The 23,065-nt window shown below is 52.7% G+C and overlaps 1 protein-coding gene across 1 annotated transcript; it reads right to left on the reverse strand.

The window, feature by feature from the left end:
• Positions 1 to 536: 536 nt before the first annotated feature.
• On the reverse strand, positions 537 to 22,620 carry MED12 (mediator complex subunit 12). The gene is made up of 46 exons (XM_046673172.1): positions 22,427 to 22,620; positions 21,810 to 21,914; positions 21,412 to 21,603; positions 21,116 to 21,275; positions 20,432 to 20,613; positions 20,132 to 20,242; positions 19,769 to 20,023; positions 19,266 to 19,412; positions 19,019 to 19,118; positions 18,752 to 18,888; positions 18,401 to 18,532; positions 17,904 to 18,030; positions 17,217 to 17,446; positions 16,760 to 16,840; positions 16,469 to 16,639; positions 16,121 to 16,265; positions 15,904 to 15,954; positions 15,441 to 15,559; positions 15,105 to 15,248; positions 14,486 to 14,649; positions 14,131 to 14,262; positions 13,495 to 13,722; positions 13,176 to 13,320; positions 12,882 to 13,002; positions 12,414 to 12,515; positions 12,200 to 12,313; positions 11,773 to 11,948; positions 11,414 to 11,593; positions 10,273 to 10,344; positions 9,693 to 9,826; positions 9,362 to 9,523; positions 8,990 to 9,101; positions 8,734 to 8,823; positions 8,132 to 8,241; positions 7,748 to 7,883; positions 7,330 to 7,491; positions 5,915 to 6,289; positions 5,548 to 5,698; positions 5,190 to 5,395; positions 4,947 to 5,024; positions 4,800 to 4,854; positions 4,637 to 4,724; positions 2,847 to 3,081; positions 2,330 to 2,473; positions 2,035 to 2,116; positions 537 to 1,830 (listed from the first exon to the last, which is right to left on the reverse strand). Exons 1-46 carry the CDS (start codon positions 22,523 to 22,525, stop codon positions 1,787 to 1,789), a joined length of 6,486 nt encoding a protein of 2,161 aa, XP_046529128.1. The 5' UTR covers positions 22,526 to 22,620; the 3' UTR covers positions 537 to 1,786.
• Between the last annotated feature and the right edge of the window lie 445 nt (positions 22,621 to 23,065).

Raw genomic sequence — 23,065 nt, forward strand, 5'->3', positions numbered from 1 at the left:
AGGCACTGCCTTCAGGAGCCTCCCGTCATGCTCCGTAAAGACACGCCTCCGCCTCACTCAGCATCCCTACCTCTCCTCAGCACCAGCACTACTCAAGCGGCAACCAGTGAGGCGGGCCAGCGGGCAGGGGGAGGTGGCATTTTGCCCTCATCCTGTCACTCTCCCAAAGGTCAATGCTGTTCCTTTCTGCTGCTTCTGCTGGGGCACGTCAGACTCAGACAGTCAGCATGTCAGCTGTCCAACCATTTCAGTCTCTCCACCCCAGACCCAGCCGTCCTTGTGTCTTGCGTTTCTGTATGTAGTACACCTGTCCAGTTTGTTTAGCCCCCCACCCCAAGCCCCTCTGAGTCTCCCTTATCCCAGCCAAGTCTCTACCCATGTAGCTCCTCAGAATGTGGATGTCAGGACAGAAAAGGTCAGAAGAAAGCTTCAGTCAGCTCTGCCTTTACCCTGTTGGGGAGTTCCATTCTTTGTGCACACAACTCTTAAACTTGGTAAGTCCCATACGAGCAAGGGCTTTGTGGACTTCAAAGAGGGATTTTATTATTTTTTTATTTTTTATAACCTGGGTATTGATTTGGTGCTCCTGGTTTTACCAGCACACCTGACACTTCCAGTGATATAGGCAACTATGGCCTGGATGTTATCTTGAAGTTGTCAAGTCATCCTGTACCAGCCACCCACAAAGCTGGGGCTGGTCCTCTTCCAGCCCCAGCTGGGCACACCAGAAGACTCCAATGTAGTAAACTAGTTGGCTCTCCTGGATAGCCTTAGATCTAGGGCCCCAAACCTGAAGGCAAGAGGGCTGAGAATGGCCCTGCCACTGTTCTACATGTGACTGGAACAACAGCTTTGAGTTTTCTCTACTGTACAATGAGAGCAAGCACTAGTCATCCTGGGTCCTGCTAAGGTGGGTTGTGTGAAAACAAGCAGTTCCAAAAACAGATCAGAGAGAGAAAAGGGTGCTTCCTTTCACTGGTCTCTTCCTCCCAGAGCCACACCATCCTTCCACCACCTATTTGATGGTGACACTTCTCAATGGAAGGCAATTTTTCATCCCGGAAATGAGACTCTCAGGGAAGTTCTCTGTCTAGGATACCGCTGGGTGCACAATGGGGACCACACAAGATGGCAAAAAAAAAAGGGTAGGCAGTCTGTCACCTCCTCCACCCCGAAGCTTGTTCAAACCCCAGCATGTGTGATGGGTGGAAGGAGAATCAGGTTTCACTAATTTTTCCTCTGGCCTATTGGCCCCTTTCCAATCCCAGTGGTATATCCTCCACGGAGTAAATTGGTAAAGAAGCTACAACATCTAGCCGAGGCGGTAAGCTACCCTTCTTAAGAGACTAAGGGCCCAAACCTTCATATGTTGTCAGATTGGAGAGGGGAAGACAGGGTAGCAATCCAATTAGAATTGAGAGATTTAGGGGGTGGAAGGTAAACTGGGGGGATGATCTGAACAGAAGGAAGGCTCTGACTCGTCGGTCCAGCTCCCAGCACTCTCCCAAGAGCCCACCCTTCCCAGCCACACAGAACTCACACACTCCCTTTGCAAAGAAGCTCTGTGTATTGGGTGCAACAGCTCTGGGGTCTCTATATAAATAATATACAAAACCCAACAGCTCAATGCCTCACATTAACAAAAATACTAAAAACTCATTAAAAATGGAGCCTGAGGGAAGAGCCCCAACCACTACTGGTGCTAGCCCGGGAAGGGGACTGGGAATTAAGAGGAAAGTGGGGGGGGGGGGGCACATCCAGTGCACAAGCAGTTCCTCCAGGTGGCTCAGAAGCGTCCAAATAGGTTGGTACTGGGCTGTGGCTGGGTATCTGTGGAAAACCAGAGATTATCAGGGGTGGGAGACCAAGCAGAGGTGTGGGTGTGCATGAGGAAAGCTATTCAGGTACCAAGGGAAGGGATGGAATGCAATGCTTCCCCCCACAACCTGAGCCTGAAGCAATCACCTCAGTGACTTCGTCCCCCCACCCCCATCTAATCCATGGGGTTCTTCTTGGGAAGGAAGGCAGGCTTACTGGAGAGCTGTTGTTGGAGCTGCCGGACCAAAGCTGCTGTCTGTTGCTGTTGCTGTGTCTGCTGAAGCCCCTGGCGCTGGAACTGAGGTGGAAACAGGAAGTGGAAGACTGAACTTGAACCTTCCACTTCAAACCTTCCAGTTCCTTCTCCATCCTCATCTCCCAACCCCTTTTTCGAGTGCCATGCCTTGCCTCCCACCTCTACCCCATTGCACACTGTCCCCAACCAGTTCCATGGCTGTGTGCCCAACCTGGGCAGCCGTCCCTGAGCCCGGGACTGTAGTCCAGCAGCTACCTGGGGCTGGGACTGGGGCTGGGGTTGGGGAGGAGCCGCCTGCTGCTGCTGCTGCTGGTGTGCTTGCTGTTGCTGCTGCTGCTGTTGCTGTTGCTGCTGCTGCTGTTGCTGCTGCTGCTGCTGCTGCTGCTGTTGCTGCTGCTGCTGCTGTGAAAACATGAGAGATACTCCTAAGGAGAGCAAGGGAGCTGAGCCTCAGTGGTGGAGGGATGGGGATGGGGAAGCAGCAGCAGGGAGGGAACTCTGGGTCCACTGCCCTCCTTCCTCAGAGAGCTGCAGAGGAAGAAAACACATCTAAAGGATCCAGCAGACAACTCCCAACTCTCTCCCACCAGGACCCCCAGAACAAAACGGGGGAGAGGAGGGAACTAACTTCTTAAGCCTCTACTATGTGCCAGCCACTCTGCCGGGAGCTTTATGTACACAGCCTCATTCAGCCTTCATAACAACCTGGAAGAGCTTGTGCCTCCCCTCCTTCTTGGGCTCCCAGATCCCAGAGGAAATCCCAGGGCCTTACCCGCAGGATCTGCTGCTGCTGCTGCTGCCGGATGTGGTATTGCTGCTGTTGCTGCTGCTGCTGCTGCTGCTGCTGTTGCTGCTGCTGTTGCTGCTGCTGCTGCTGCTGCTGCTGCTGCTGTTGCTGCTGCTCAGGCAAGATGGAAGCTGATCGGACGCCGGCCTGGACGCCCTGGGCGCCCAGTGGAGTCATGGTACCCATCATGGGTGTTTGCTGCAGTGTCTGGTGTGAAAACCTACAAAGAAAGAGGTCCAGAGGTCAAGGCACAGAGCGGGGAGAGAGGGGGAATATAAGGCCTGGGTCCGTGGCCTGAAAGAAGTGTCAACAAGTCATTTCATTCATTCTTCCTGTCACTAACCAGAAAAGCCCTCTTAGGTTCTGACATACTTCTAGGCTGAGGAACAAGAGGCAAAGACAGCAGCCCATTTCAGTGTCTCAGAACCTTCATGGGTAGGAATTTTTCTACGCCGTTTTAGCTCTTTTTCTCTTATGAAAATGAAAACCAGTTTTAGCACGGGGCAGGTATTCTATAAACACTCACTGAGGTGGTTTCTGGTATTGTTGATGGTGGTCCCCAATAACATCTCAGCGTCTTAAAGACTATTGAGTCCCACTGCTCTTTACGCCTTCCTCACCCCAATCTGTACATCACTGTAACAGGCTACTGGCTGGGCCCTCTGCCTCATATTTTCCCTCACCTTTCCTATGTATCGTATCCACACGTTCCACATTAATCTCTCAAAATGCCCAACTCATCACATCACTTTCCTCATCAAAAGAGCGCTTTCTGGGATTGTGTCTCAACTCTGCACTAGCACTCAAGGCCCTCTATCAACCTGCCCGCTCCTAGCCTATCCCTTACTTCCCTGGCATGAATTTTACACTCTATCCAAGCACTTTTTCCTCCTGTCCTCCCAGCCACCCAACTCATTCTGCTCCCCGTGTCTTCGTTCATGCTATGTCCTCTGCCTAGAACACCCTTCCCTCTCCTCCTCTCCACAAACCCAAATCAGCTATTCTTCGAAGGCCAACGCAAGTCTGACCTCCTTCCTGGCACTTTCTCCGATGACTCAGGCCCCCAGTGGTGTTATCCCCTACCTGTCTGAATTCCCTTTTCACTTCACAGCACACAACTGCACACCTAATGCTGCCTCTTCTCATAATGTTCTCTAAGTGTTCTTCTTAAGTGTTCAGTCTCATCTTCCCCAACGACAGTAAAAATTCTTCATGGTGAAGGACTTGGTATTTTTTTTTTTTGGCATCTTTCCTCACCCCACCCAGTGCTAGCATAGTGCTAGCCACACAGTGGGCAGTTAATCCTTCCAAGTAAAGGACTTTTCCTCGGGTCCACCCCGCAGTATTCTAAATTCTAAGCCGCAGAACCCCAAGACATGATTACAATGTCTTATCTGAGGCCTGATTAACATGCGGCATGGTGGGACGATTTGTTCATTAGTCTATTCCAGTGCGAAACTGCTCTGCTAAGAGCTTGGTGACTCTTGGTCACACAGTGCATCAATGAACCCCAAATTTTTCCTTATCATAGTTGGAGAAATGATTTCTCCTCTCTGGGCCTCAAAGACACGTTGGGGAAGTAGGTGTGAGTCTAGTGCTTGCCAGGGTCCCTTCCAGCTCTGGCATTTTGTGATGACAGGCTATGTGGCCAGATAAGTGGTTTGCACATCTCGAAAAGTCTGACTAGTCCCATCACTCCCAGGCGTCAGTTTTCCCAAGTCAAATGCGCCCTCCTATCTCACTACGTCTTCACAGCCCTCCATCTCCTTGGGTACCTCTGACTGGAGGTCAGCCCATGTCCGTAGGTTGGGGCCTGCTGGTGCACATAGCCACTGGGCCGCTGTTGCAGGTGGCGAGTAGGATCTACAAGAGTAGGATTGGTAGAAGGGTGGGTGCTCTGATAAGGCTGGCTGGAGTAGCTGGGGGGCACCATGGTACCTGCGGGGCCTGTGTGTTGCTGCAATCCCACATGAGAAACATAAGGAGTATAGCCCTGGAGGGAAGGAGGAGAGAGGGAGTCAGGGTCAAGAGTGTGCAGAGCAGCTTGCCTCAAGCTCCCCAAGTCTCACCACCTTGTGCCCTTACCTGGGAGGTCTGCAAACCGTAGGAAGAGCTGGGAGTCATCTGATGGACAGATGACTGTCCCAACATCCCCTGACTCTGCTAAAGGGAAAAAGGGGACAAACTCAAACTCAGGAAACACTTTTCGCCATCTCGTTTCTTCTATCTCCCACTCCGCCTGTCCTTGTGAAGATCCCAAGTGTCTCCTCAGTCCTGCTGCCCTCAAAAGCCCCTCTCCCTGACGGCCCTCCCTACTGCCCCTCTCACTATCTTTGCCTGGAGCTGTTGGCGAAGGCGCTGTCCTTGGGGCACCGCAGGCTGCTGCTGTCGGTACACAGAGGTCTTGTAGGAAGAGGGTTCCAGTCCCATGACGCCAGTCACGGCTGTGGGTAGCACTCCAGGGTAAGGTGGTCGGGTCGGCAGCTTCTGCATTGGTAACCGCATAGGGCGGTATGGGTCCACACGAGGGCCACCTGGAAAGGGGATCAGGCTGACCTCTGTAGGCTCCTCATCCCTCTGGTCCCTGCTCTGTCCTGGTCATCCATAGCTCCTCGGAGGAGTGGCATCATCCTTCAGGTGGGAGGAATGTTCAGTAATTGCCCTGTTCCTAGTGGCTGGCACTCACCTGCAGGTAGTGGCTGGTTCTGGGTGTACAGGCCTATGGAACCCTGCCTGTAGCTAAGGTGGGATATGGAACCAGGGTTGGCGTGGTGCAGGAGGTCCGGAGGCACGGTCACACCATAGGGGCCACTCCGCCCTGGGCCCATTCCATAGTCCTATATGAACGCAGAGGAGGGTGAGTGAGCAGTAGCTGAGGAGTGGGACGAGGTTGGGTAGGAGGGCTGAAGAGGAGCTGGATCCACAGAGTTAATTTTTGTAATTCTTATGGCACCCCTTCTGCACACACCTGTGCCCCTCCCACAAACCAGAAACTGAACAGAATCATGAAGCGCGAGAAGCTGTGGAAGCAGCAGAATGGAGGCAGCACTAACCTCTGTCTTGGCAGCAGGCTGGCTGCGTTTCTTGCCCTTCGTGGACTTCTTCTTGCGTTCCTCAGTACTAGGTGGAGCAGCCCCAGGCTTGTCAGTTTTGGGGGGCTCTGGAGCCTTTTTCTCAGGCTCTAGCGGGGTGGGAGCGGGGGGCTCCTCATCCTCTGGTGGCAGTGGCAGTGGCTCCAGGTAATAGGCACGGGGCCGGGGCCGCAGGTGTGTGTGGTAGAGCAGCAACCGCTGCTGCTCCTCGCCTCGGGCCACTCGCCTGTCGACCCGGACTGTTCCAAACCAGCCCCAAGAGAGTGGTGCAGACGGCTTCAGCCCCTCAAAAAGATCCCAGGGAGAGATCTTTTGTTTGGTGGAAACCTGTAGACCCTGCTCCAGAAAATGAGAAACAGTGAGCTGTTGAAACTCGGAAAACAGAAGACAGACTTTGAGGACTTGTAGGAGCAGGGAAAATATCTGTTGGCAATAAAGGAAAAAAGTCACGGGTAGATTCAGGGGAGATGGTGAGAGGAAGACAGATGGACACAGACACACGTACATCCACACGGAGGAGACAGAGTCAAGAGGGGAGAGGGCGATGGGTGGAGGGAGCACACTCAGAGACAGACTGACATTCAGAGGAAGACAGAGACAGAAACAGGAAGGGAGAGAGAAAAGGCAGTGAGAGACTAAAGACAGGCAGAGAGAAAGAGAGAGACGGGGGAGAGAGAAAAAAACAGGAAGAGAGAGAGAGACGAAGAGACAAAGTGGAGAGAGACAGAGAAAGGCGAGGTGAGAGTCGGGCAGCGAGCGAGCGAGCAAGACAAGGACACTCAGAAAGACAGACAGAGACAGACGGGCCAGGAAAAGCAGTGAAGAGAATGTATATATGAACTGCTTGGCTTTTGGATTTTAAACTCTGCATCCTCTTTTTCCTCTCCCTCTCTACTATACACAATGATTATGGTTACTCAACAAATACTGCAACTGACAGAGTGAGGGGAAAGAGAAAACTGTGCTGAGATGGTGAGTGGGGGGAGAGAAATGCAGGGATAAAAGAGATACTGGCTGTCAGCCAGACAGAAGGGTGCGGCACAGGCAGGGGTGGAGTAGGACAGGAGGCAAGTGGGGCAGAGGATAGAGGAGGGTGGGGTGCTGAGAAATGGGTAGTATGTTCAAAGGTGGGTAGGAGTGGTGAGAGGTGGGCAGGAGTGAAGCAAGAGACCAAGGCGAGAGGGTGAGACTCCCAAGATGGGGAGAAGAAATGTAAGGAAAGGCACGTGATTAGCTCAGCGCCCAGAGTCGGCTCTCACTGGCCAGGCCCTGTGAGCCTGCTATAGCTACAAGGTTAAGGCAGGGAGGCTCTGGCCCAACGGGGAAAAGCAGCGGCGGGGGTGGGGGGCCCAGGACTGGAAGACAACAGAACATGCCTCTTTCTTGAAGATGGAATCAAAGCCGGCAATCTTGTTGCCCTTGGTGTCAATAAGGGAGCCCTGTGGCTCACATGTGATGACATCTCGGGTCTGCTTGGGCAGTGGCAGCAGCTGGCGAACTTTTTCCAGACTGTCTGATTGGCGCTCCCCCAACTCTTTCTGCAGGCACAGGAAGATGGGACAAGAGTTCAAGGACACAGAAAAAGAGGGATGGGAAGTCTCAGAGGACAGCACAGAACCTGGCATGAAGACGCTCAGTAAATCCTCACTGTATGAAGAACGAAGGAAAAATGGACATGAAAGGGGAGGGTAGGGGCTCTGGCCAGAAAGAAGTCCCTGGGCTGGACAGTAAACACAGGGGAGAGGGAGCCCATATCGTAGTCCCCCGAGCCTCGTCCTTGCCTCCTCTGCTCACCCGCAGCTTCTTCACCAGGTTCATGTAGGCACGTTTGTTTTCCTCCATGCTGCCTTGAGAGATGCTGGACATGTCCGCAGCCAGGGTCCCATTGATGAGCACGCTCAGCATGTCCAATACAGTGGTGAAGAGCTCGCTGTGACAGGAAGCCAGGGAGAAAACAGGAGAAGAAAGAGGTTCAGACAGACAAAGGCCTCAGGGTGGGACAGAAGTAGGGAGTGTGCTTAAGACATCATCCCGAGGGCACCAAAACCATGTGGGGAACCCGGGACCTCAGAGTCTGCAGTGTCAGCCACACCAATCACAGCGGGTTGTGCAGCTGGTGTGGGGGAAGGGGGATCTCCTTGGGTACAAAATTGAAGGGAGGAGGTGGGGATGCTTTACTTGTTGGACTGCATGTCGACAGTGCCGCTGATGATGATCTCCAGGAGGAGCACAGCCCACTCTGTGGTCTGTTGGGTGCTGCGCTGCACCGTGTCAAACATGCCCCCCACCTGCCAGGGCCACAACAAGTCAGTCAGATGGTTCAGGGGCCAAGTCCGGCATTCAGGGAAAGCTCAGATTAGAACCTGGGTTTGGTCGACTTAGGACACCCAAGGTCATGTTCCAATTGTAACTATGATTTGCTACATGATCTCAGGCCAATGACTTAATTCTTGACATCTCTAGGCCTCGGTTTCCTTTCTTATAAAATGATGTGAGTTGGACTAAAGGATGTCCAAGATTCCATTCAACATTCCACAATGGGTTTCTCAGGCTGCTAGGGCCCAGCCAGAATCTAGGATACTGAGGCGGGGCACCTGCAAGGATCCATCCCCTTAACCACTTTCAGGTCTTGCATCCTTTAGGAGAGTCAGGTTATTACTTGAAGACCCAGAAGAACCTGGGCCCTCCATCCTCACCCCTGCCCTCCTCCAACTGGGGCTTCTTTGCTCTGCAGTTCTAGCCCCACCCACTTCCTTCTTCTCTTCAGCTCCCCGTCTCACCAGGTTGAGCCGCAGTTTGAGTGCCTCATGCATTAGCTGCTTTGGTTTGCAATCATCTAAGTACTGGTCATCTCGCCAATTATTCACAATCTAAGATAGAAACAAGTATAACACACAGCTCAGGGATCCTCTTGTTTCCATCCCAGAGCACCCGAGGTATTCGTCAGAAAGTACTGAAGGTTCTGAGTACATAGTGGCCTCCTGGGTGCATCCTTCTCTGCCCTCCTGCCTGGCTCCATGGCCCAGAGACCTGTACCTGGTGCACTTGGCTGTAAAGGGAGGTAAGGAGTCCCTCACGCTGCTCATCCTGCCCTTTCAGACACGTCAGCACCAGGGACAAGAAAGGCTGCTGGCTCAACAGGGACATACTAGAGAAGGGAGGAAAAGAAAAGAAAAAGAACAGGACCATGGGCTGGAGATCAGGCAACTTCCAACCTGATCCCTCCAAGCCCCAGACTCTACTCTCCTAAGATCTAGCCTCTTGTGCAGCCAGGCCCACTCTTATCCTCTGATTTTCCACTTTTCTATGATTTTTATCCTCACCCCTCTACCCCATTTTTTCTTCTTCCCTGGGCCTGCCTCCTCGCCTTTTCACCCCTCAATCCTGGGCCCCCCAAAGCCGTGTTACCTCTTTTGCTTTTGTCGATCACGTTCTTTGCGGGAAGAGGAACCCAGGTGCTGGCCCTTCTCCAATTCCTCCCCAGCAGCCTTTAACACATGCCCCTGGACTGAGGTGGGCAGTTTAGCAATGAGGGGGGCCACCAGCCATACACCAGAGCGCTCCAGAGAGCTGGAGGACAGATGGAGTACACAGGGTCACAGACGAGCCGGGCAAAGGCTGGCATCAGGTCCTCTCCTTTCCTGATGGGCACGCCTGGCATCTCCATGCGGCTGAAATCATTTACACTACCAGGACAGAAACTCATAAGGGGATGGGTCTTAACACGTTTCTACCCAACCTGAGCACAGGCTTGGTCTTGCTGCTGCTGGGCATGTTGCTTGCAGTGTTTCCAGAAGATGACCCTGTCTCTGCTGACTGTTGGAACACCTCGATTGTGGCCTTGGCAATGTTCTCTAAGAGGGAGTTCATCTCCTGGGGAGGATGAAAGGCACAGGGGTGCTAAATGGGCAGCTGGGAGTGAAGGAAAACATATGGTAGGAGGGATGGGGGATGAGGGTGGAAGGCATCTGTGGAGGTTGATGGGAGGGTAGGGACACAACTCTGCTGAAGGTCATGCCCTCCAGCACCTCCATATCTCTCCAGTTCCCCACCGTCTTCTCCTTTACATACCTCCTTACAGTTGTGGCCACAGAAAGCCTCCACCACCACCACAAACCTTCCCCACAGCGCAGAGCACCAACACTCCCAACCCATTTCCCTTATCATCAACTCCACACATTTGCCATTTTCCCATCCTCTCTTATCTCTCTCAGGTCAAGAACCCAAGAGTACGACCTAGGTTCTGCTATGGTGGCCCACCTCCCTGACACATGGAGCTGAAAGTGAGCACAGGAAAGAGAGGGCCCGGCACCACTCACATTGTTAGGGGTCTGCTTGATCATGAGCTGCAGCTCCAGGGAAGACTGACGCATGGTCCACTGGTCCAAGTTCTGTGACAGAGACCCCCCCACCCCCAAGCGGGTCACCACTGTGTGACCCCCAGCCTCTTATCACACCAAGGCCAGTTCCCGATGTCTCACAACCTTGAATCACAAACGCCTGGAAGTCTAAGAGTGACTTTTCTATGCCCCCAACTTTAGGAAAGACTATACCTAAATAACCCAAAATGGTTGAAAAACCTATCCTATTTTAAAATTGGTTCAGGAAAGATTTCACATCTTTCTCCAGTTTTCTGTTCCAGAGCCTCAGATTCCTTAGCATCAGGAAGTTCTGCTTAATGCTTAACCTAAATCCTTGACGTTAAAGTTGAAGCCTGTTTCTCCTGCTGTAAACCAGCTGCTCAAAGTCCTTTACAGACCTGAAGGCTACTGTTAGCCAATCTCTCTTCGGCATTATCTCCTCTGGGCTGAAGAGACCTCATGCCTTTAGCTTTTCCTCAGTGGCTTTATTCTTCCACCCTCCAGTCACCTGAATGTCTGAAGCAGCAGCACAGCGAAGCTAAAAGGGCACAGGCATACCTGGGTTCACATCCCGACTCCAAACTTACTAGCTGTGTCACCTTGGGCAAGTTATTTAACCTCGTCAAGCCTCAGTTTCCTCACAGGTCAAACAGAGATACTCATACCTACTTCACAGGGTTGTAAAAATTAAACGAGAAAATGTACATAGAGTGCTGAGCACAATACCAGGTACCTGGCACAAAGCAGTCACTCAATAAGTAGCAGCTGTTCAGTAGTAGGACTATTCATTACTGAGCCATGACCAAAATGACGAACATACAAGGCCAAAAACTAGGCCTCCCAGATGCTATGCTCCCCACTGATAAACGACAGTCCTACTCCAGAGAGCTGTGCCCTCACCCAGTTTACTTTAGAGTCTAGACTGTATGGGCTTGACTTCTAAACCCATGCTGGAACTGTTTCTCTCCCCACCTTTCATCCACATCCTCGTTCATCTTCCTGCTTAACTCTCCCTCTCTTTTTCTCTCAAGAGTCCTATTATTTCACCCCAGGCTTGGGCCCCACTGCTTCCTCCAAGACCCCCATCACCTTGGCCTACCTGGAGAATACGCTTAATGCGTTGTCGCTGGGGATTTTCCCCATCCTCATTGTCCAGCAGCCGATGTGGGTAGCAGATGAGCTGCATGAGGCGCTGGGCCTGGGCGCTACTCAACACTGGGTCTTGTAGGTCATTGCTGTCCTCACACAGCGATTTAAGGCAACGTTCTCCTACCCATTCCTGAGGAAGCTGATAATCAGGGGACCGGGGCAACCAGCGAGGGGGTTAGGGGTAAGAGGGATGGGCTGGGGGCTGGTGAGGGACATGATGTATAGTAGGGAGGTGGCGTGATCATGGCTGGAAACAGGACTATATTATATAGAGGCATTTAGGAGGTGTGGGGGGAAGGTGAGACTGACCTGTTGGCAGATGCTGCGCAGCACGTACTTGGCATAGACATCCAGACTGGCTGTCTCCACAGAGATGTTGCGGCCACCCTGCCTCCGACCGCCACTGCCACCTCCCCCCTCCTCCTCTGGAAGTTCTTCTGTTCCTCCTGTCACAGTGAAGCCTGAACCCTTCAGTTCCGCATCGCCTGTGGTTCACCGGTGGGAGATAGGGAGGGCAGAGTGAGATCCGAACGCTGTGTAGAGACCCAGCCCGGACCCACAGAGGCAGCAACTCCCCAAATCCTGCCCTATGGGACAGAAATATACTTCCCTCCCTCCTCTCCTCCCCAAAGGTCAGAGAGACCACCTTCAGGAGAGAGAAAGACTGTCCTTTGTAGTTTAGCTGGCACTCCACCCTATACACACTTCTGGCACCACTCCCTTCCTACCCCCATACCAAGTACAAACACAGCCTTGAGAACAGCAAACACAGCTCCATCCACGATGCGGTTCTGGGAGGCAGCCAGCAGGTGGCGGTCACAGGAGGAGCGGATTCCTACAGTAGGCTTGTCTGGGGAAGGAGCTGAAGTCAGGGGAAGCAAAAGTAGAAACAGTGGGGGTGGGGTAGCCGCACTTTCTACTGCTGGCTGGCTCAGATCAGGGGCACTTACTTCCATCCGACTGGCAAGGATTGAGTTGAGGTGTCTTGAAAAGGTGAAGGAGGATGCGGCAGGTAAGTCGGGCCCCGGGCTCAGAATCCTGCTCACTGCAAGCTAAAAGAAGGAAGACAAAACAGATTGGAAAGGATGAAGGTGGACTGTGTGTGGGTTTGCGGGTGGTGAGGGGCCAAAAGGGGAGACAGGTCAGGTGAAAGGAAAAAAACAAGAGAATGCTGGAGGAAAGGTGGAGCAGCCAACTGTTTTGCAGTATAAGGGGAGTACCTTGAAGGGTCAAACACCGGAAAGATCACAGCTGCAAATGCAGGGTAAGAAAGAGGCCCTGCGCAGCCTGAGGCACACCACAGGACTGGCCTCTGGTGAGGCCAGGGAACCCCACACTGAACAACGTGAGTCCACTCATCACATGTGTACTGAAATTTGGGGTCCAGAAATTCTAGGGGTTACGGATTGGTAGTTCACCAGCATTAAGGAGTGAAGGGATGGCAGCACAGCGAATCAGATCCTCTAGGAGCAAACACTGCCGAGCGATGAGGATGGCAACAAAAGTAGCCAGGGAATCATGAAAAGACAGGTCACTGACCTGGGGGAAAAAGCAGACAGACATCACGACTCAGTGTGGAGAGAGGGCACCTACTCAAAGTGATACGCCTTCAATTTCCAAAGCTCTGTCCCTTTACTACCTTGAGTACTGGGACCAGAGCCCTGCCCTGGTAACTGCCTCCTGCCCCAGTGGGACCCCGCCCTGAGTCTCACATCTACATTGCAGAGGAGGTCGTTGAAACCACAAGTGCCATTGTTAGAGGAGCAGCACAAGGCTTTAAGGACTCCTAGCCATTCCGCACTCAGTGACTTGCAATAGCCGGTCAGCTCTGCACACAGGATTGCGATGTCATTCACCCTGGGGAAAAGTACAAATGCCCTCAGGAAAATCCTTGTTCCACAAGACCTCAGACTCATTAACTTTTCATCTCCACCCGGCAATAACCAAGGTAGCAGTACCTCCCGGGCATCTCATCCCTCCCAATATCAGGCAGGAGCATGGTGCCCAGTCCTCACTCAGTACGCCCCATACCTATCGGGATCATGGTGCCCCACACAGACGTGCATAAGGGCATTGCAGACAAAGCTGTAGCGGTTAGCAGGGTTCTCACTAAGACTCTTGCCTAGCCCCGTGTAGGTGAAGGTGTGAGCTGCAGGGTTCTCCAGAGTGTCAATCATGAACTCAGGTGCCCAGCGCATATTGGATTCTGACGGCTCCACGTTGCAGTAGATGGTGTTCTTCACCTTGGAGCAGAAGTCGCTGCAGAGGTGGGGGAAGGGAGACAGTACTGTTGAAGAAGGTCTGGTGAGGTAGAGGGATGGTCAGCAAAGGGGAGAAAAGAAAAAAAGGAGGGACCAGGGACCCTGGGACCACAAAAGGGGAGATGGGACAAAGGAGACTGGGCAGGAAAGGAAACCAGTGAGAATAAGGCGCAGGGGCCTCTGGAGGCAGCGGGGAGGAGTGTGGGCCCCACAGAGACAGGCTGGAGGAAAGGCTGACGAGGACGGCCCATGCTCAGGACCCAAGAACATGTGGAGGACACAGTCCCCAAATGACCCTGCAGAGACAGCAGGGTCCTGGGCTGTGCTCTGCTCCCGAGTTGGGCGGCAATGGGAAGGAGGTGGAACTAGGTCCCACCCTCTACCCCTTACCTCCCACCTCTCTTACCTGAAGAGCTCCCCAAATTTGCTCTTTAAATGGCTACAGGAGGTGTACAGATCATAGAGATAAGCAAGGATACAGCGTTCTGCAGAGGAGCCATCTGACCGGTTCATCCCATGCTTCACTACGCCACACAGCCTGTCACAAGGCAGCAAGGTCAGGAGGGTCAGCAGATGGTATGCAGGGGCTGGGGCACAAAGGGCCCTGGACCCAGATTCAAGTCTCTGGGCAGTACTCTCCCCTCCCCACCTGAATGGAATGCACTTTCCCACAGTGAGAGCTTCACGTGTTCTCCACAGGCCGCTTCCAGCAGCGTTCACCAGAGCCCTGCGCCTTTCGGTTATTTCGAAGCCCTGCTTACCCCTCAAAGACCTGTGCCATCTGGTCCTGGTTGAGGATGAGGCAGGCATGATAGTGCCGCAGGACAGCCACAATGCACAGGCACAGGCTGGTAGTGTAGCTGCCCACCAGATCCGAGGATTTGAGAAGCAACTCAGCCTCAACTACACTCAGTTCATTCAGTAGCTAGCAGAGAGAGTGGGGGGTGAGAAATGAGAAGAGGCCCTGCATGTTATATATAATCCCCCTTCCTGTGAGCAAACTGTTGCAAAGCCAGGCCTGAGCCCCTTCCTGCAGGAGTCGCCTCAGTATAGAATGGCCCTGTTGCCATATGCCACTGCCGTCTATTCTATTAACAACACAAGCCACGTCAACGATCTAACCAGTCTCCAAGATGTGATCCTATGAACTGCACCATGGGAGGACACTGAGTGCCGAATGCTCTCATCTGTCTCTTGGGCCTCCCCAGGGAGCACTTGAGTCTCTATTCCTGCTGTTTTAACTCATGTTCCATTTCCCCAGTGCTAGTCTTTCTGCGCCTCCAAATAGCCTGGGACACTAGCTTGAGCCTCTACTCCTATCCTTATGACGCTATAGAGCACAAACTCCTTCCTTCCCCCTTATCTCCCCAACTTCCCCACCTGAATGGCAAAGTCGATGAGGCCACTGATGCTGAGTGAATATTCCATGAGGTCGAAGATGAACTGCACATGCTGCACCAGAGGCAAGTGGTATGACATGCCAAGGGCAAAACTTGTGATCTGCTCCAGAACATTCCGGGAGACCTGATAAGGGCAGTGGGAGTGAGACGGGAGTAGAGAGAGGTGGGAAGAACCAGGGAAGCAGGAAAGGATGATGGTGGAAGGGGATGAGACTGGGAGGCTTAGCCTGCCTAGGGGGGAAAGAAAAGATAAGGAAGAAAGGAAAGTAGGACAGGAGGCCAGTGTGGGGGAAGGGGTCTGGACTTAGGCCCACACCTGAGCCGTGACCTGGTGTTGGTCATAATGTGAAAGATGCTGGAACTTAGCAAAGATATCTTCAGCAGTGGGGAAGGCTTCAGGCCGGTTGCGCCGTCGCTTCTGCCCATCCTCCCCACCTGAGGGGACAGTCGAAAGGGACCAGTCAGGACCAGGAAGATAACTAGTTGACTGGGGGTAGGGAGGGGTGGGTATGGAGAGAAGGCTATAGGAGGGAGAGAGGGAAGGGGGAAGGAAGGGAGGGAAGGTGGGAGGGAGGGAGGGAAGGAAGGAAGGAAGAGGGAAGAAGGGAAGGGAGGGTCAAGGAAGGGACAGGGGAGGGATGAAGGGAAGGGGAGAGTGAAGCAAAGGTTTTGAGGACCACAGACTAGGGGGACCTTAGAGGAATACGTACAGGGAGGTGCTAGGTTGAGGGAGGGAAGGGAGAGGGAGGGCGGGCAGTATGGGGCTTACTGTGAGATACCTAAGAATGTCAGGTCTCCAGGATTCAGAGGCACAATAGGAGCAAGCTGGTCTGCAGAAGGGGGGAATGAGGGGGGAAGTTTCAAAAGGACTAGAGCTCTCAGGAGACTCCAAGAGACAGGACATTGGGACATGACTGGGAGTTCCCTATGCTGGGAAAGGGAAGACTGACTAGGGCGCTCTTTGGGGGAAATCTGTTTAAGGAGCCTCACACCCACCAGTTTCCGCCGTCCCCTTGCGGTTCAGAACCTTCAGGATATCCTTGGTTATTTTCTTGATGGCATGTCGGGCATCATCTCGCTGCTTTCCCACCCCAAACAGTACGACCAACCGCTGGTTGCACTCATGGCTGCATGACTCCTCCTGCATCCCAGCAGCACCATCAGACTCCAGCATGAATCTCCTTCCCTCCTCTTAAAAGCATGCTCCATGCCCCTGAGCATCCCAGGGCTCAAGCCCTTTCCCAGCATACCACACCCTCAAGAACAGCTCCAACCCCTCGGCATGGTCCTCGGACAGAAACCTAGGCTCAAAATAGATGGTCACAAGGTGTTGGGGAACAGTACCTGGGGGATGGGAAAGTGTGTGGCATACTGCACATGCCGTGGCTGGTCATAAAGAACCCCAAGGGTCCCTTCTATCTTCTCCTTGGGTGGGGGCTTCACCTCCTTCTCAACATCTGGTTTCTCAGGGGATGGACTGCCCTTCCCCTCACAGGGCATAGTAGGAGAGAACAACTAAGAGAAAGGCGAAAGGGCAGAACATTTAAAGGAAGAAAACGGGAGGAGGGGGCATAAAGAAATCCCCAAAAGCAGCAGAACAGGAGCTGGATTCTTCCATAGCGGAATCTAACTTACTGAGAAATCAGGCTTCTCCATGTCCTCAAACAGTACACTGGAACTAGGGTCTATGTCCATAGACTCCGAGAGCCCCGGATCCTGAGGGCACAGAACGTAAGCAAAGCTGCTTTAGCTCCAGGGAGCTGCTCCCCACCATCTAGAAATGTTGATTGACAGGAGAATTGGAGAGAGGAGACCACATTGGGAAAAGCATCGGATGTGGATTCAAGCCTTGACCGGTCGCTTAACCACCATGGGCCTCGGTTTCCTTCAGCTTTAAAATGGGGATAAGAGTACCTCATAGGGCTGTTGTGAGGATCAAATGAAAAAAACCAGATGTGGGAGCACTTTATAACCTGTGAAGTACTAAGCAAAGACTACCCTCATTACTAGGTGAAGGATTCTGAGGACTCTGGAAGCCAGGAAGGTGGGAATGTCAGAAGAAACTGTCCAGGGCAAGGGAAAGCCCACTCACCTCCAGCTTGCTACTGCTGCTGCCCTCAGCCTCCTTGCGCTCTGGGTCATCAGCAGGGTCATCAAAGGGAGAGGGAGGCCGGGGACCAGGGGCTCCAAAGGCAAGGTCCCCTCGGGAGATGAGGGTGCAAGTATACATGTTGTGGGAGAAAACATCATGTCGAATGAGTTCACAGAACAGCAGTACCAAGTTAAAGAACTCCACCCGCTCACTCTCACTTCGGGGGTCCGCTGGAGGGAGGGAACGAGAAAAGATGAGTTAGGAGACCACAAGAGTTGGGCAGAGAGAGAGAGGGACACACCTAAGATATGGTGCTCCTAGACTGTCTGAGGGAGGCAAGAAAAGGAACGACCAAAAAGAAAAAAACACCCCAAAACTGTTGAAGGACAAAGTGTGGTTGGTTACCCCACCTCCTGCCCCACACACCATCTCATAAAGGAATATGGCATCTTTGCTGCTATTTATACATGAAAATGCTTCGATCGTATGTTCTTTTTATTCTTCTTTTTATTTCTCTACTCTGTTAAACTGTAAGATGATCAAAGACTAGAATTATGTCCAAAAGTCATTCTGCATAGAACCCAAGACAGAAATATATACCACAAGACCCTTAATTATACTTTCTGATGACAGTGACGGGTAACTGAGTCTAGGCAGAGGTAACCAGAGGGTGGCAGGGGACCATACTCAGCATGGGAGCCTGTGTATCCAGAAACTGCAGGAGAACATCCTGGAAAATGGGAGCACTAGGAGCAGAAAGGGAGCCAGAGGCGATGGAACCCTTTTCATCTGCGGCTTCTGATTCTCCACAACGCTGTAGGACGAGAGAACCAACTGTAGGATTGGATTTTACCTGGTTCTTCACTCCTTCGTGTGTAATCCTTGAACTATCACCTGTTTCGCCTCCACCCCAAGCTTTTCACTTCCGCTCCCCCTTTGACCTCTATTTTCTTTACCACCTCCCAACTGAAGACTTGATCGCCTACAGAAGGAGTTAGAGAACTCTGACATCAATCTGCTCCTTTCTACTTTTGCCTTATGTCCTCAACTTTCCCTTTAGGTTTTCTACCACCTCTTTATTCTCACAACTTCCACTTTGGTCCCACTACCAACTGAATCTCTCTCCAACCCCGGTTGCCACTGCCCCACTGGCCAGTCGCATTGTCTTATCTCTGCCCCCTAACCTCAGCCTCAATCTCTGCCTGTCTCTTCTCCAGCAGCTTGGCTACCACCATAGCACGATGCCGACCAGAACGCTTGCAGCTGACAGCCCATTCACACAGTAATGATACCACAGCATCATCATCTGAGGAGATCTGGAGAGTAAAGGAAGACAGGGGTGAGTAAGGCAGGGCTGGGGACGAACAACTGAGTTCCAATTTTTGAAAGACTGGGCCCCACCTTAAAACATCCTAGGCCCAGTAAGATCATCTCTTCAGACATCCCCTGGTTTCAATGCCTCACCATGCCTTCCCCTCATAGATACTGTTGCTCCTGCAATGCTTTGCACTTTTTCTATACTCCCTCTTGCTTACCTCATGCCCATCCTTGCTAGGCCCCAATCCAAAGATTCGGTTACACAAGGAGTCAAGAGAGTTGCTGAAGTCAGAGCGCTCAAAACTATGGCTGTCCAGCACTTCCAAAGTATGGAGCACCCGTCCAATGGTGAAGCCTAAGAAGGAAAAGTGGTAAAGGGGACTTCACTGGAGACCCACTGCATTCTGACTCTCAGATCTATATGTCCTTACTACCCCCATCCTTTCCTCAAACATCCTTCTTACTATCTGACCGCTGACACCCACCTGCAGTAGCTTCCTGGCACTTATCAAAAGACCAGCGAACCTCAACTGCCTGTCCTCGCTCCTTGATCTGCTGCTCAATCTCCCGCAACTTTGCACGGACCTGTAATATCGAAAAGGAAGGCTTTAAGGATGTACCAAGGCATGCAAAAGGCCAGGCCCCAAGCTAAAAGAATAGTACCAGACTCCAAGTCTGGTAATTTCGCCTCACATCTCACTCTAGGGGTACCAGAGTATTGGTCAGACTTACCTGCTGAGTGAAGGCACTGTTGCCCTCTGGCATGGGCAGGTTGGAGGGGGCAATAGGCAGGTGGTCAAGTGGTGAGCCAGTCTTAATTCGGCTATCAGTCAGTGAGTAGTGCCAAACCAGGGCACTAGGACAACACAGGAGGATGGTCTGCGGGACAGGAACAGCTAAGTCAAACTCAGTTACCATGGCTCTCTCTCTAGAATCCCATTAAATGACCCAACCCTTAGATTTCCAAGCCAAAACTATTCTGAGTCCCTGGGGTGGCAACACTCCATCTCCGAGCCCCTCACTTCATCCACTCTCCTCAAAGGCTTTGGGCCTACTATTTAGCCCTGGAAGGGAACTAACTAACTGAAAAGGAACTAACACCCTAGAATGAGAAGTAACAATCTCCAAGCAAGTATTCAGTGTCTACTCCCACTTCCAATTTAGAATCACCACCATTCTCCAGGACGGGCACCCAGCTCTTCTCAGGATTTTCCTTGAGCCCACCCAGTACCTACCTGAAGGATACAGCTGAGGCCAAAAACTAGGGGCCGGTGCTGAGGGCACATAAGTAGGTCACTAAAGGGTGTAGAGGGTGTGCTGCTAGTCGGGGGCTGAGGAGCAGGGGTGGTGGGCAGTGTGCCTGTCGACTGAGCAGACATCACATGAGACGAGTGACTGCTCACACCATCCAGCTGCAGGGCCAGCCTCCGGGTACAGAAGTAGGCAAGGCGGCGAGAGAGGTATGCAGACTGAACGAATTCCCCAGAGTACTGTGAAGACATGAGGATCAAAACCCCCAGTTCTCTCCAAGGGACACTGCTTTCATGTCTTATCCCTCCTCAAATCCTCCCCAGCCCCACCCAAATCCTAGGCCTTACTCGAAGCAGCAGGGGCAACAGCAGTTTAAGCAATTCATCCTCTCCAGGGCGGATTTTCTCAAAACACTCAAGTACCCAGGTCAGGAACTCATGTCTGTCCAGCATTCCATCCTATGGGTACGAGGGGTGGGAAGAGTATTAGTTTAGCCCAGGGACTACTAGAGATGAGGCAGATAAAGGAAATGAAAGGATCAAGAGAACCACAACTGGGGCAAGGCAGCAGGCAGATTCTGTTCCACACTGACAGAGTATGAGACCAGGCTCAATCCAACGTTCCACACAACATGCCCCACTTCCTACCTGAAACATGAACATGGCCAGCTTCTCATTGTAGTCCCACTGCCGGATTGCCACTTCTACATCATGGGGCAAGGGCCCTATAGTGGAACCACAGCCCCCGCTTCCTGCAGGCCCTGGCCGGTAGTATTCAGCCATCTTTTGCAGCTGCTCCCATAAGTACTTGGTGATGATCTGAGTCCATTCTGGGGGAAAGATGGGAAAAGGGCTATTTCATACTCTCTCTCTGCTCAGAACACCTTCTGTCCCCCACCCCAAAGCCCACTCACCATACTTCTAAATCCTATTTGTCCTCTTGGGCTCTAGTCAAATGCCATCTTCCTAAAGCCTTCCCAGGTGTCCCCAAAAGAAAGTAATATTTCTGCCCACTGAAGTCTCAAAGAACCTTCTGCCACCTCTTTTGACACTTACTACTTTCTACATTTAATTACATGATTCGTACATATGCCTTAGCAGCCCTACTAGAGTATAAGCATCCTAAGGGCAGGGATTAGGTACTGGTCATCTTCATATCCCAGCATCCGGACACAGTAGGTACTCGAGAAACTCCATGTTTACTAATTGAGTGAATGCAAGATACAAACAGAAGCAGGGAATATAGATAAGGAAGGAGAACGATTCCAAGGGCCTCTCTATCACTCCTTGAAGCAATGAGTGGTGGGACTCCTGGTATTAGGAGTTACTCACCCATGAAGGGGTCAATGACATGTCTCTTCTTAACCTTGGTCTCAGTGATTGCTGCATAGTAGGCACAGGTCATCTTAATGAGCCAGGCAGCCCGCATCACAGGCACTGTGTATTTGGCTAAGTACCCAAACACTTCTTCCTTCTTACTGAAAATGGGGACCTGCATGGACATCGCAAATAGTGAGACCTCTATCACCCCTACAAGCTGGCATCCATGTAGCTTAACCTGGGAATAGGAGGGTACTTGGTGCCCACGCTCCCCTCCTTGGCCTGAAGAACAGGAAACAGTAGCTCACCTTTTTGGCTAGTTGTGTGAGTGGCTTGGTGCCAGCCAGGTCAGTGAACCAGGTGTTAATGGCACTCTGGGATCGCGCCGTCACCAGCCAGAAGTTGTCCTTCTGGTTCACTTGGGGCTTCCTGCGACCAGTGTCAGGGAGGGTGTTACAACGTAACTTCTCTGCAATAATGCTGCTGAAGTTGGAACTGATCTGAGGGAAGAAAACTACACCTCAGGGTGGGAAGAAGGGGCAGAGAGGTGGTTGTGCCTTTGATGGGCAAATGCCAATGTGGTAGCATTAGGTTATGAAGGAAAACTCAACCATTTAGGTTGTCCCTTGAAGTCTTCCCAACCCAAGCCTTTGCTCCTTCTCAGATTCTTCCAGCCTTTTCCTTCAGCCTGGCAGGGTTGTCTCACCTTGGCAGGATTGAAGTTGACGTTCTTGGCACTGCCATGTTCATCCCCAGAGACAGCAGGCTGGTTATTGAAGCCTTGTTTTACATTCAGGGCCGTCAGTTCATCCTGAGGCAGGAAAACGACATTTTAGCTTTTTTTTTCCCCTCAGGGGTGGTGGTGGTGGGAGAGGAGGGCAGAAGAGAAGGGAAGAAGGGAGAAAAACAGAGGAGGATCCTGAGTGGAACAGATTGTTACTTAAAGCTAGGCCCTTACATTCATTTGGACACCACCCTCACCCCGCAGTCACTAAGATTCCCGATCGCCCAGAGCTCACTCAACATCTCTCTTCCTTGCAAGCTTGCGAGCAGCCGTAGCTCACCAAGCTGCCTCCGACAACTTTCTGAGGTGTGTGTGTGGAGAGGGGGGCGCCTCCAGCGTAGCCCCTACATCACCCCCTATTCACACCCAGGACCCCCCGCCGGGTCCTACTCTCCTACACCAGCCCACTTTACTCTTCCCCCTTTCGGGACTTTCGCTCCCACGAACCCGCCCCGCCCCCCCTCCCCAAACCATCAGTGCTTCCTTCTAGGCGGATCGCTTGCCCCTGGCCCCTCGAGAGCCCGGATTTCTGAACGCACCTCCTTCTGTTTGGGATCTTGAGGGTACACATCGGGAGGCCCCAGCCGCGGCCGCTTCAGGGGCCGGTGTTCGTAGCTCAAGATCCCGAAGGCCGCCATCTTGCCCAGCCCGTAACGCCAGAGGCGCCAGCCGGCCCGGCGGCGGGGGGAGGGGGAGGGGGAGCCGAAAAGGGGGGCGGCGGGGGCGCGGACGGCAGCCGAAAGACAACAAGGGGGCACGCTCAAAACTCTCGATCATTGCCGGAAACTGCCGAGGGGAACCGAGGGACGCCGGGAACCGTCGGACAACGCCGAGCGCAGCGGGGGCGGGGCCTGGGCCGGCGTGGGGCGGAGCTCCGCGCCCGGGAGCCGGCCGCTGGCGGCTGGAGGTCGGTGTCGCCCGGCGAAGGTCTACGGAGCGGCCGCGCGCGGTCGTGGGGTCCGGCCCGAAGGCGGAGGCCGCCGCGGCGCAGAGCTCTCGCTGGCATTGGCCTCCCAGCGCCTCGCTCGGTTCTTGGCCTCGAATAGGTGCCCTTTACAAACCACTTCTTCGTTTCTTAGTTTCCGCATCTGAAAAATGGGTGTACTAACACTTCCTTCAAAGGAGTGTTGTGAAGATGAGAAACTATGTGTGCATAAGAAAGCAGCTATTAACCCCTG

This window comes from Equus quagga, chromosome 10, assembly GCF_021613505.1.
Source record: "Equus quagga isolate Etosha38 chromosome 10, UCLA_HA_Equagga_1.0, whole genome shotgun sequence".
Taxonomy (NCBI): Eukaryota; Metazoa; Chordata; class Mammalia; order Perissodactyla; family Equidae; genus Equus; species Equus quagga.

Excerpts from the sequence above, each read along its gene's own strand:
- MED12 (XM_046673172.1), bottom strand. The coding sequence starts at position 22,525 with ATGGCGGCCTTCGGGATCTTGAGCTACGAACACCGGCCCCTGAAGCGG. Across the intron at positions 21,276-21,411 it reads TCACACAACTAGCCAAAAAG|GTCCCCATTTTCAGTAAGAA; the intron begins GTGAGCTACTGT and ends ATGTCCATGCAG. Across the intron at positions 19,413-19,768 it reads GCCTCAGCTGTATCCTTCAG|ACCATCCTCCTGTGTTGTCC; the intron begins GTAGGTACTGGG and ends CCTGTCCCGCAG.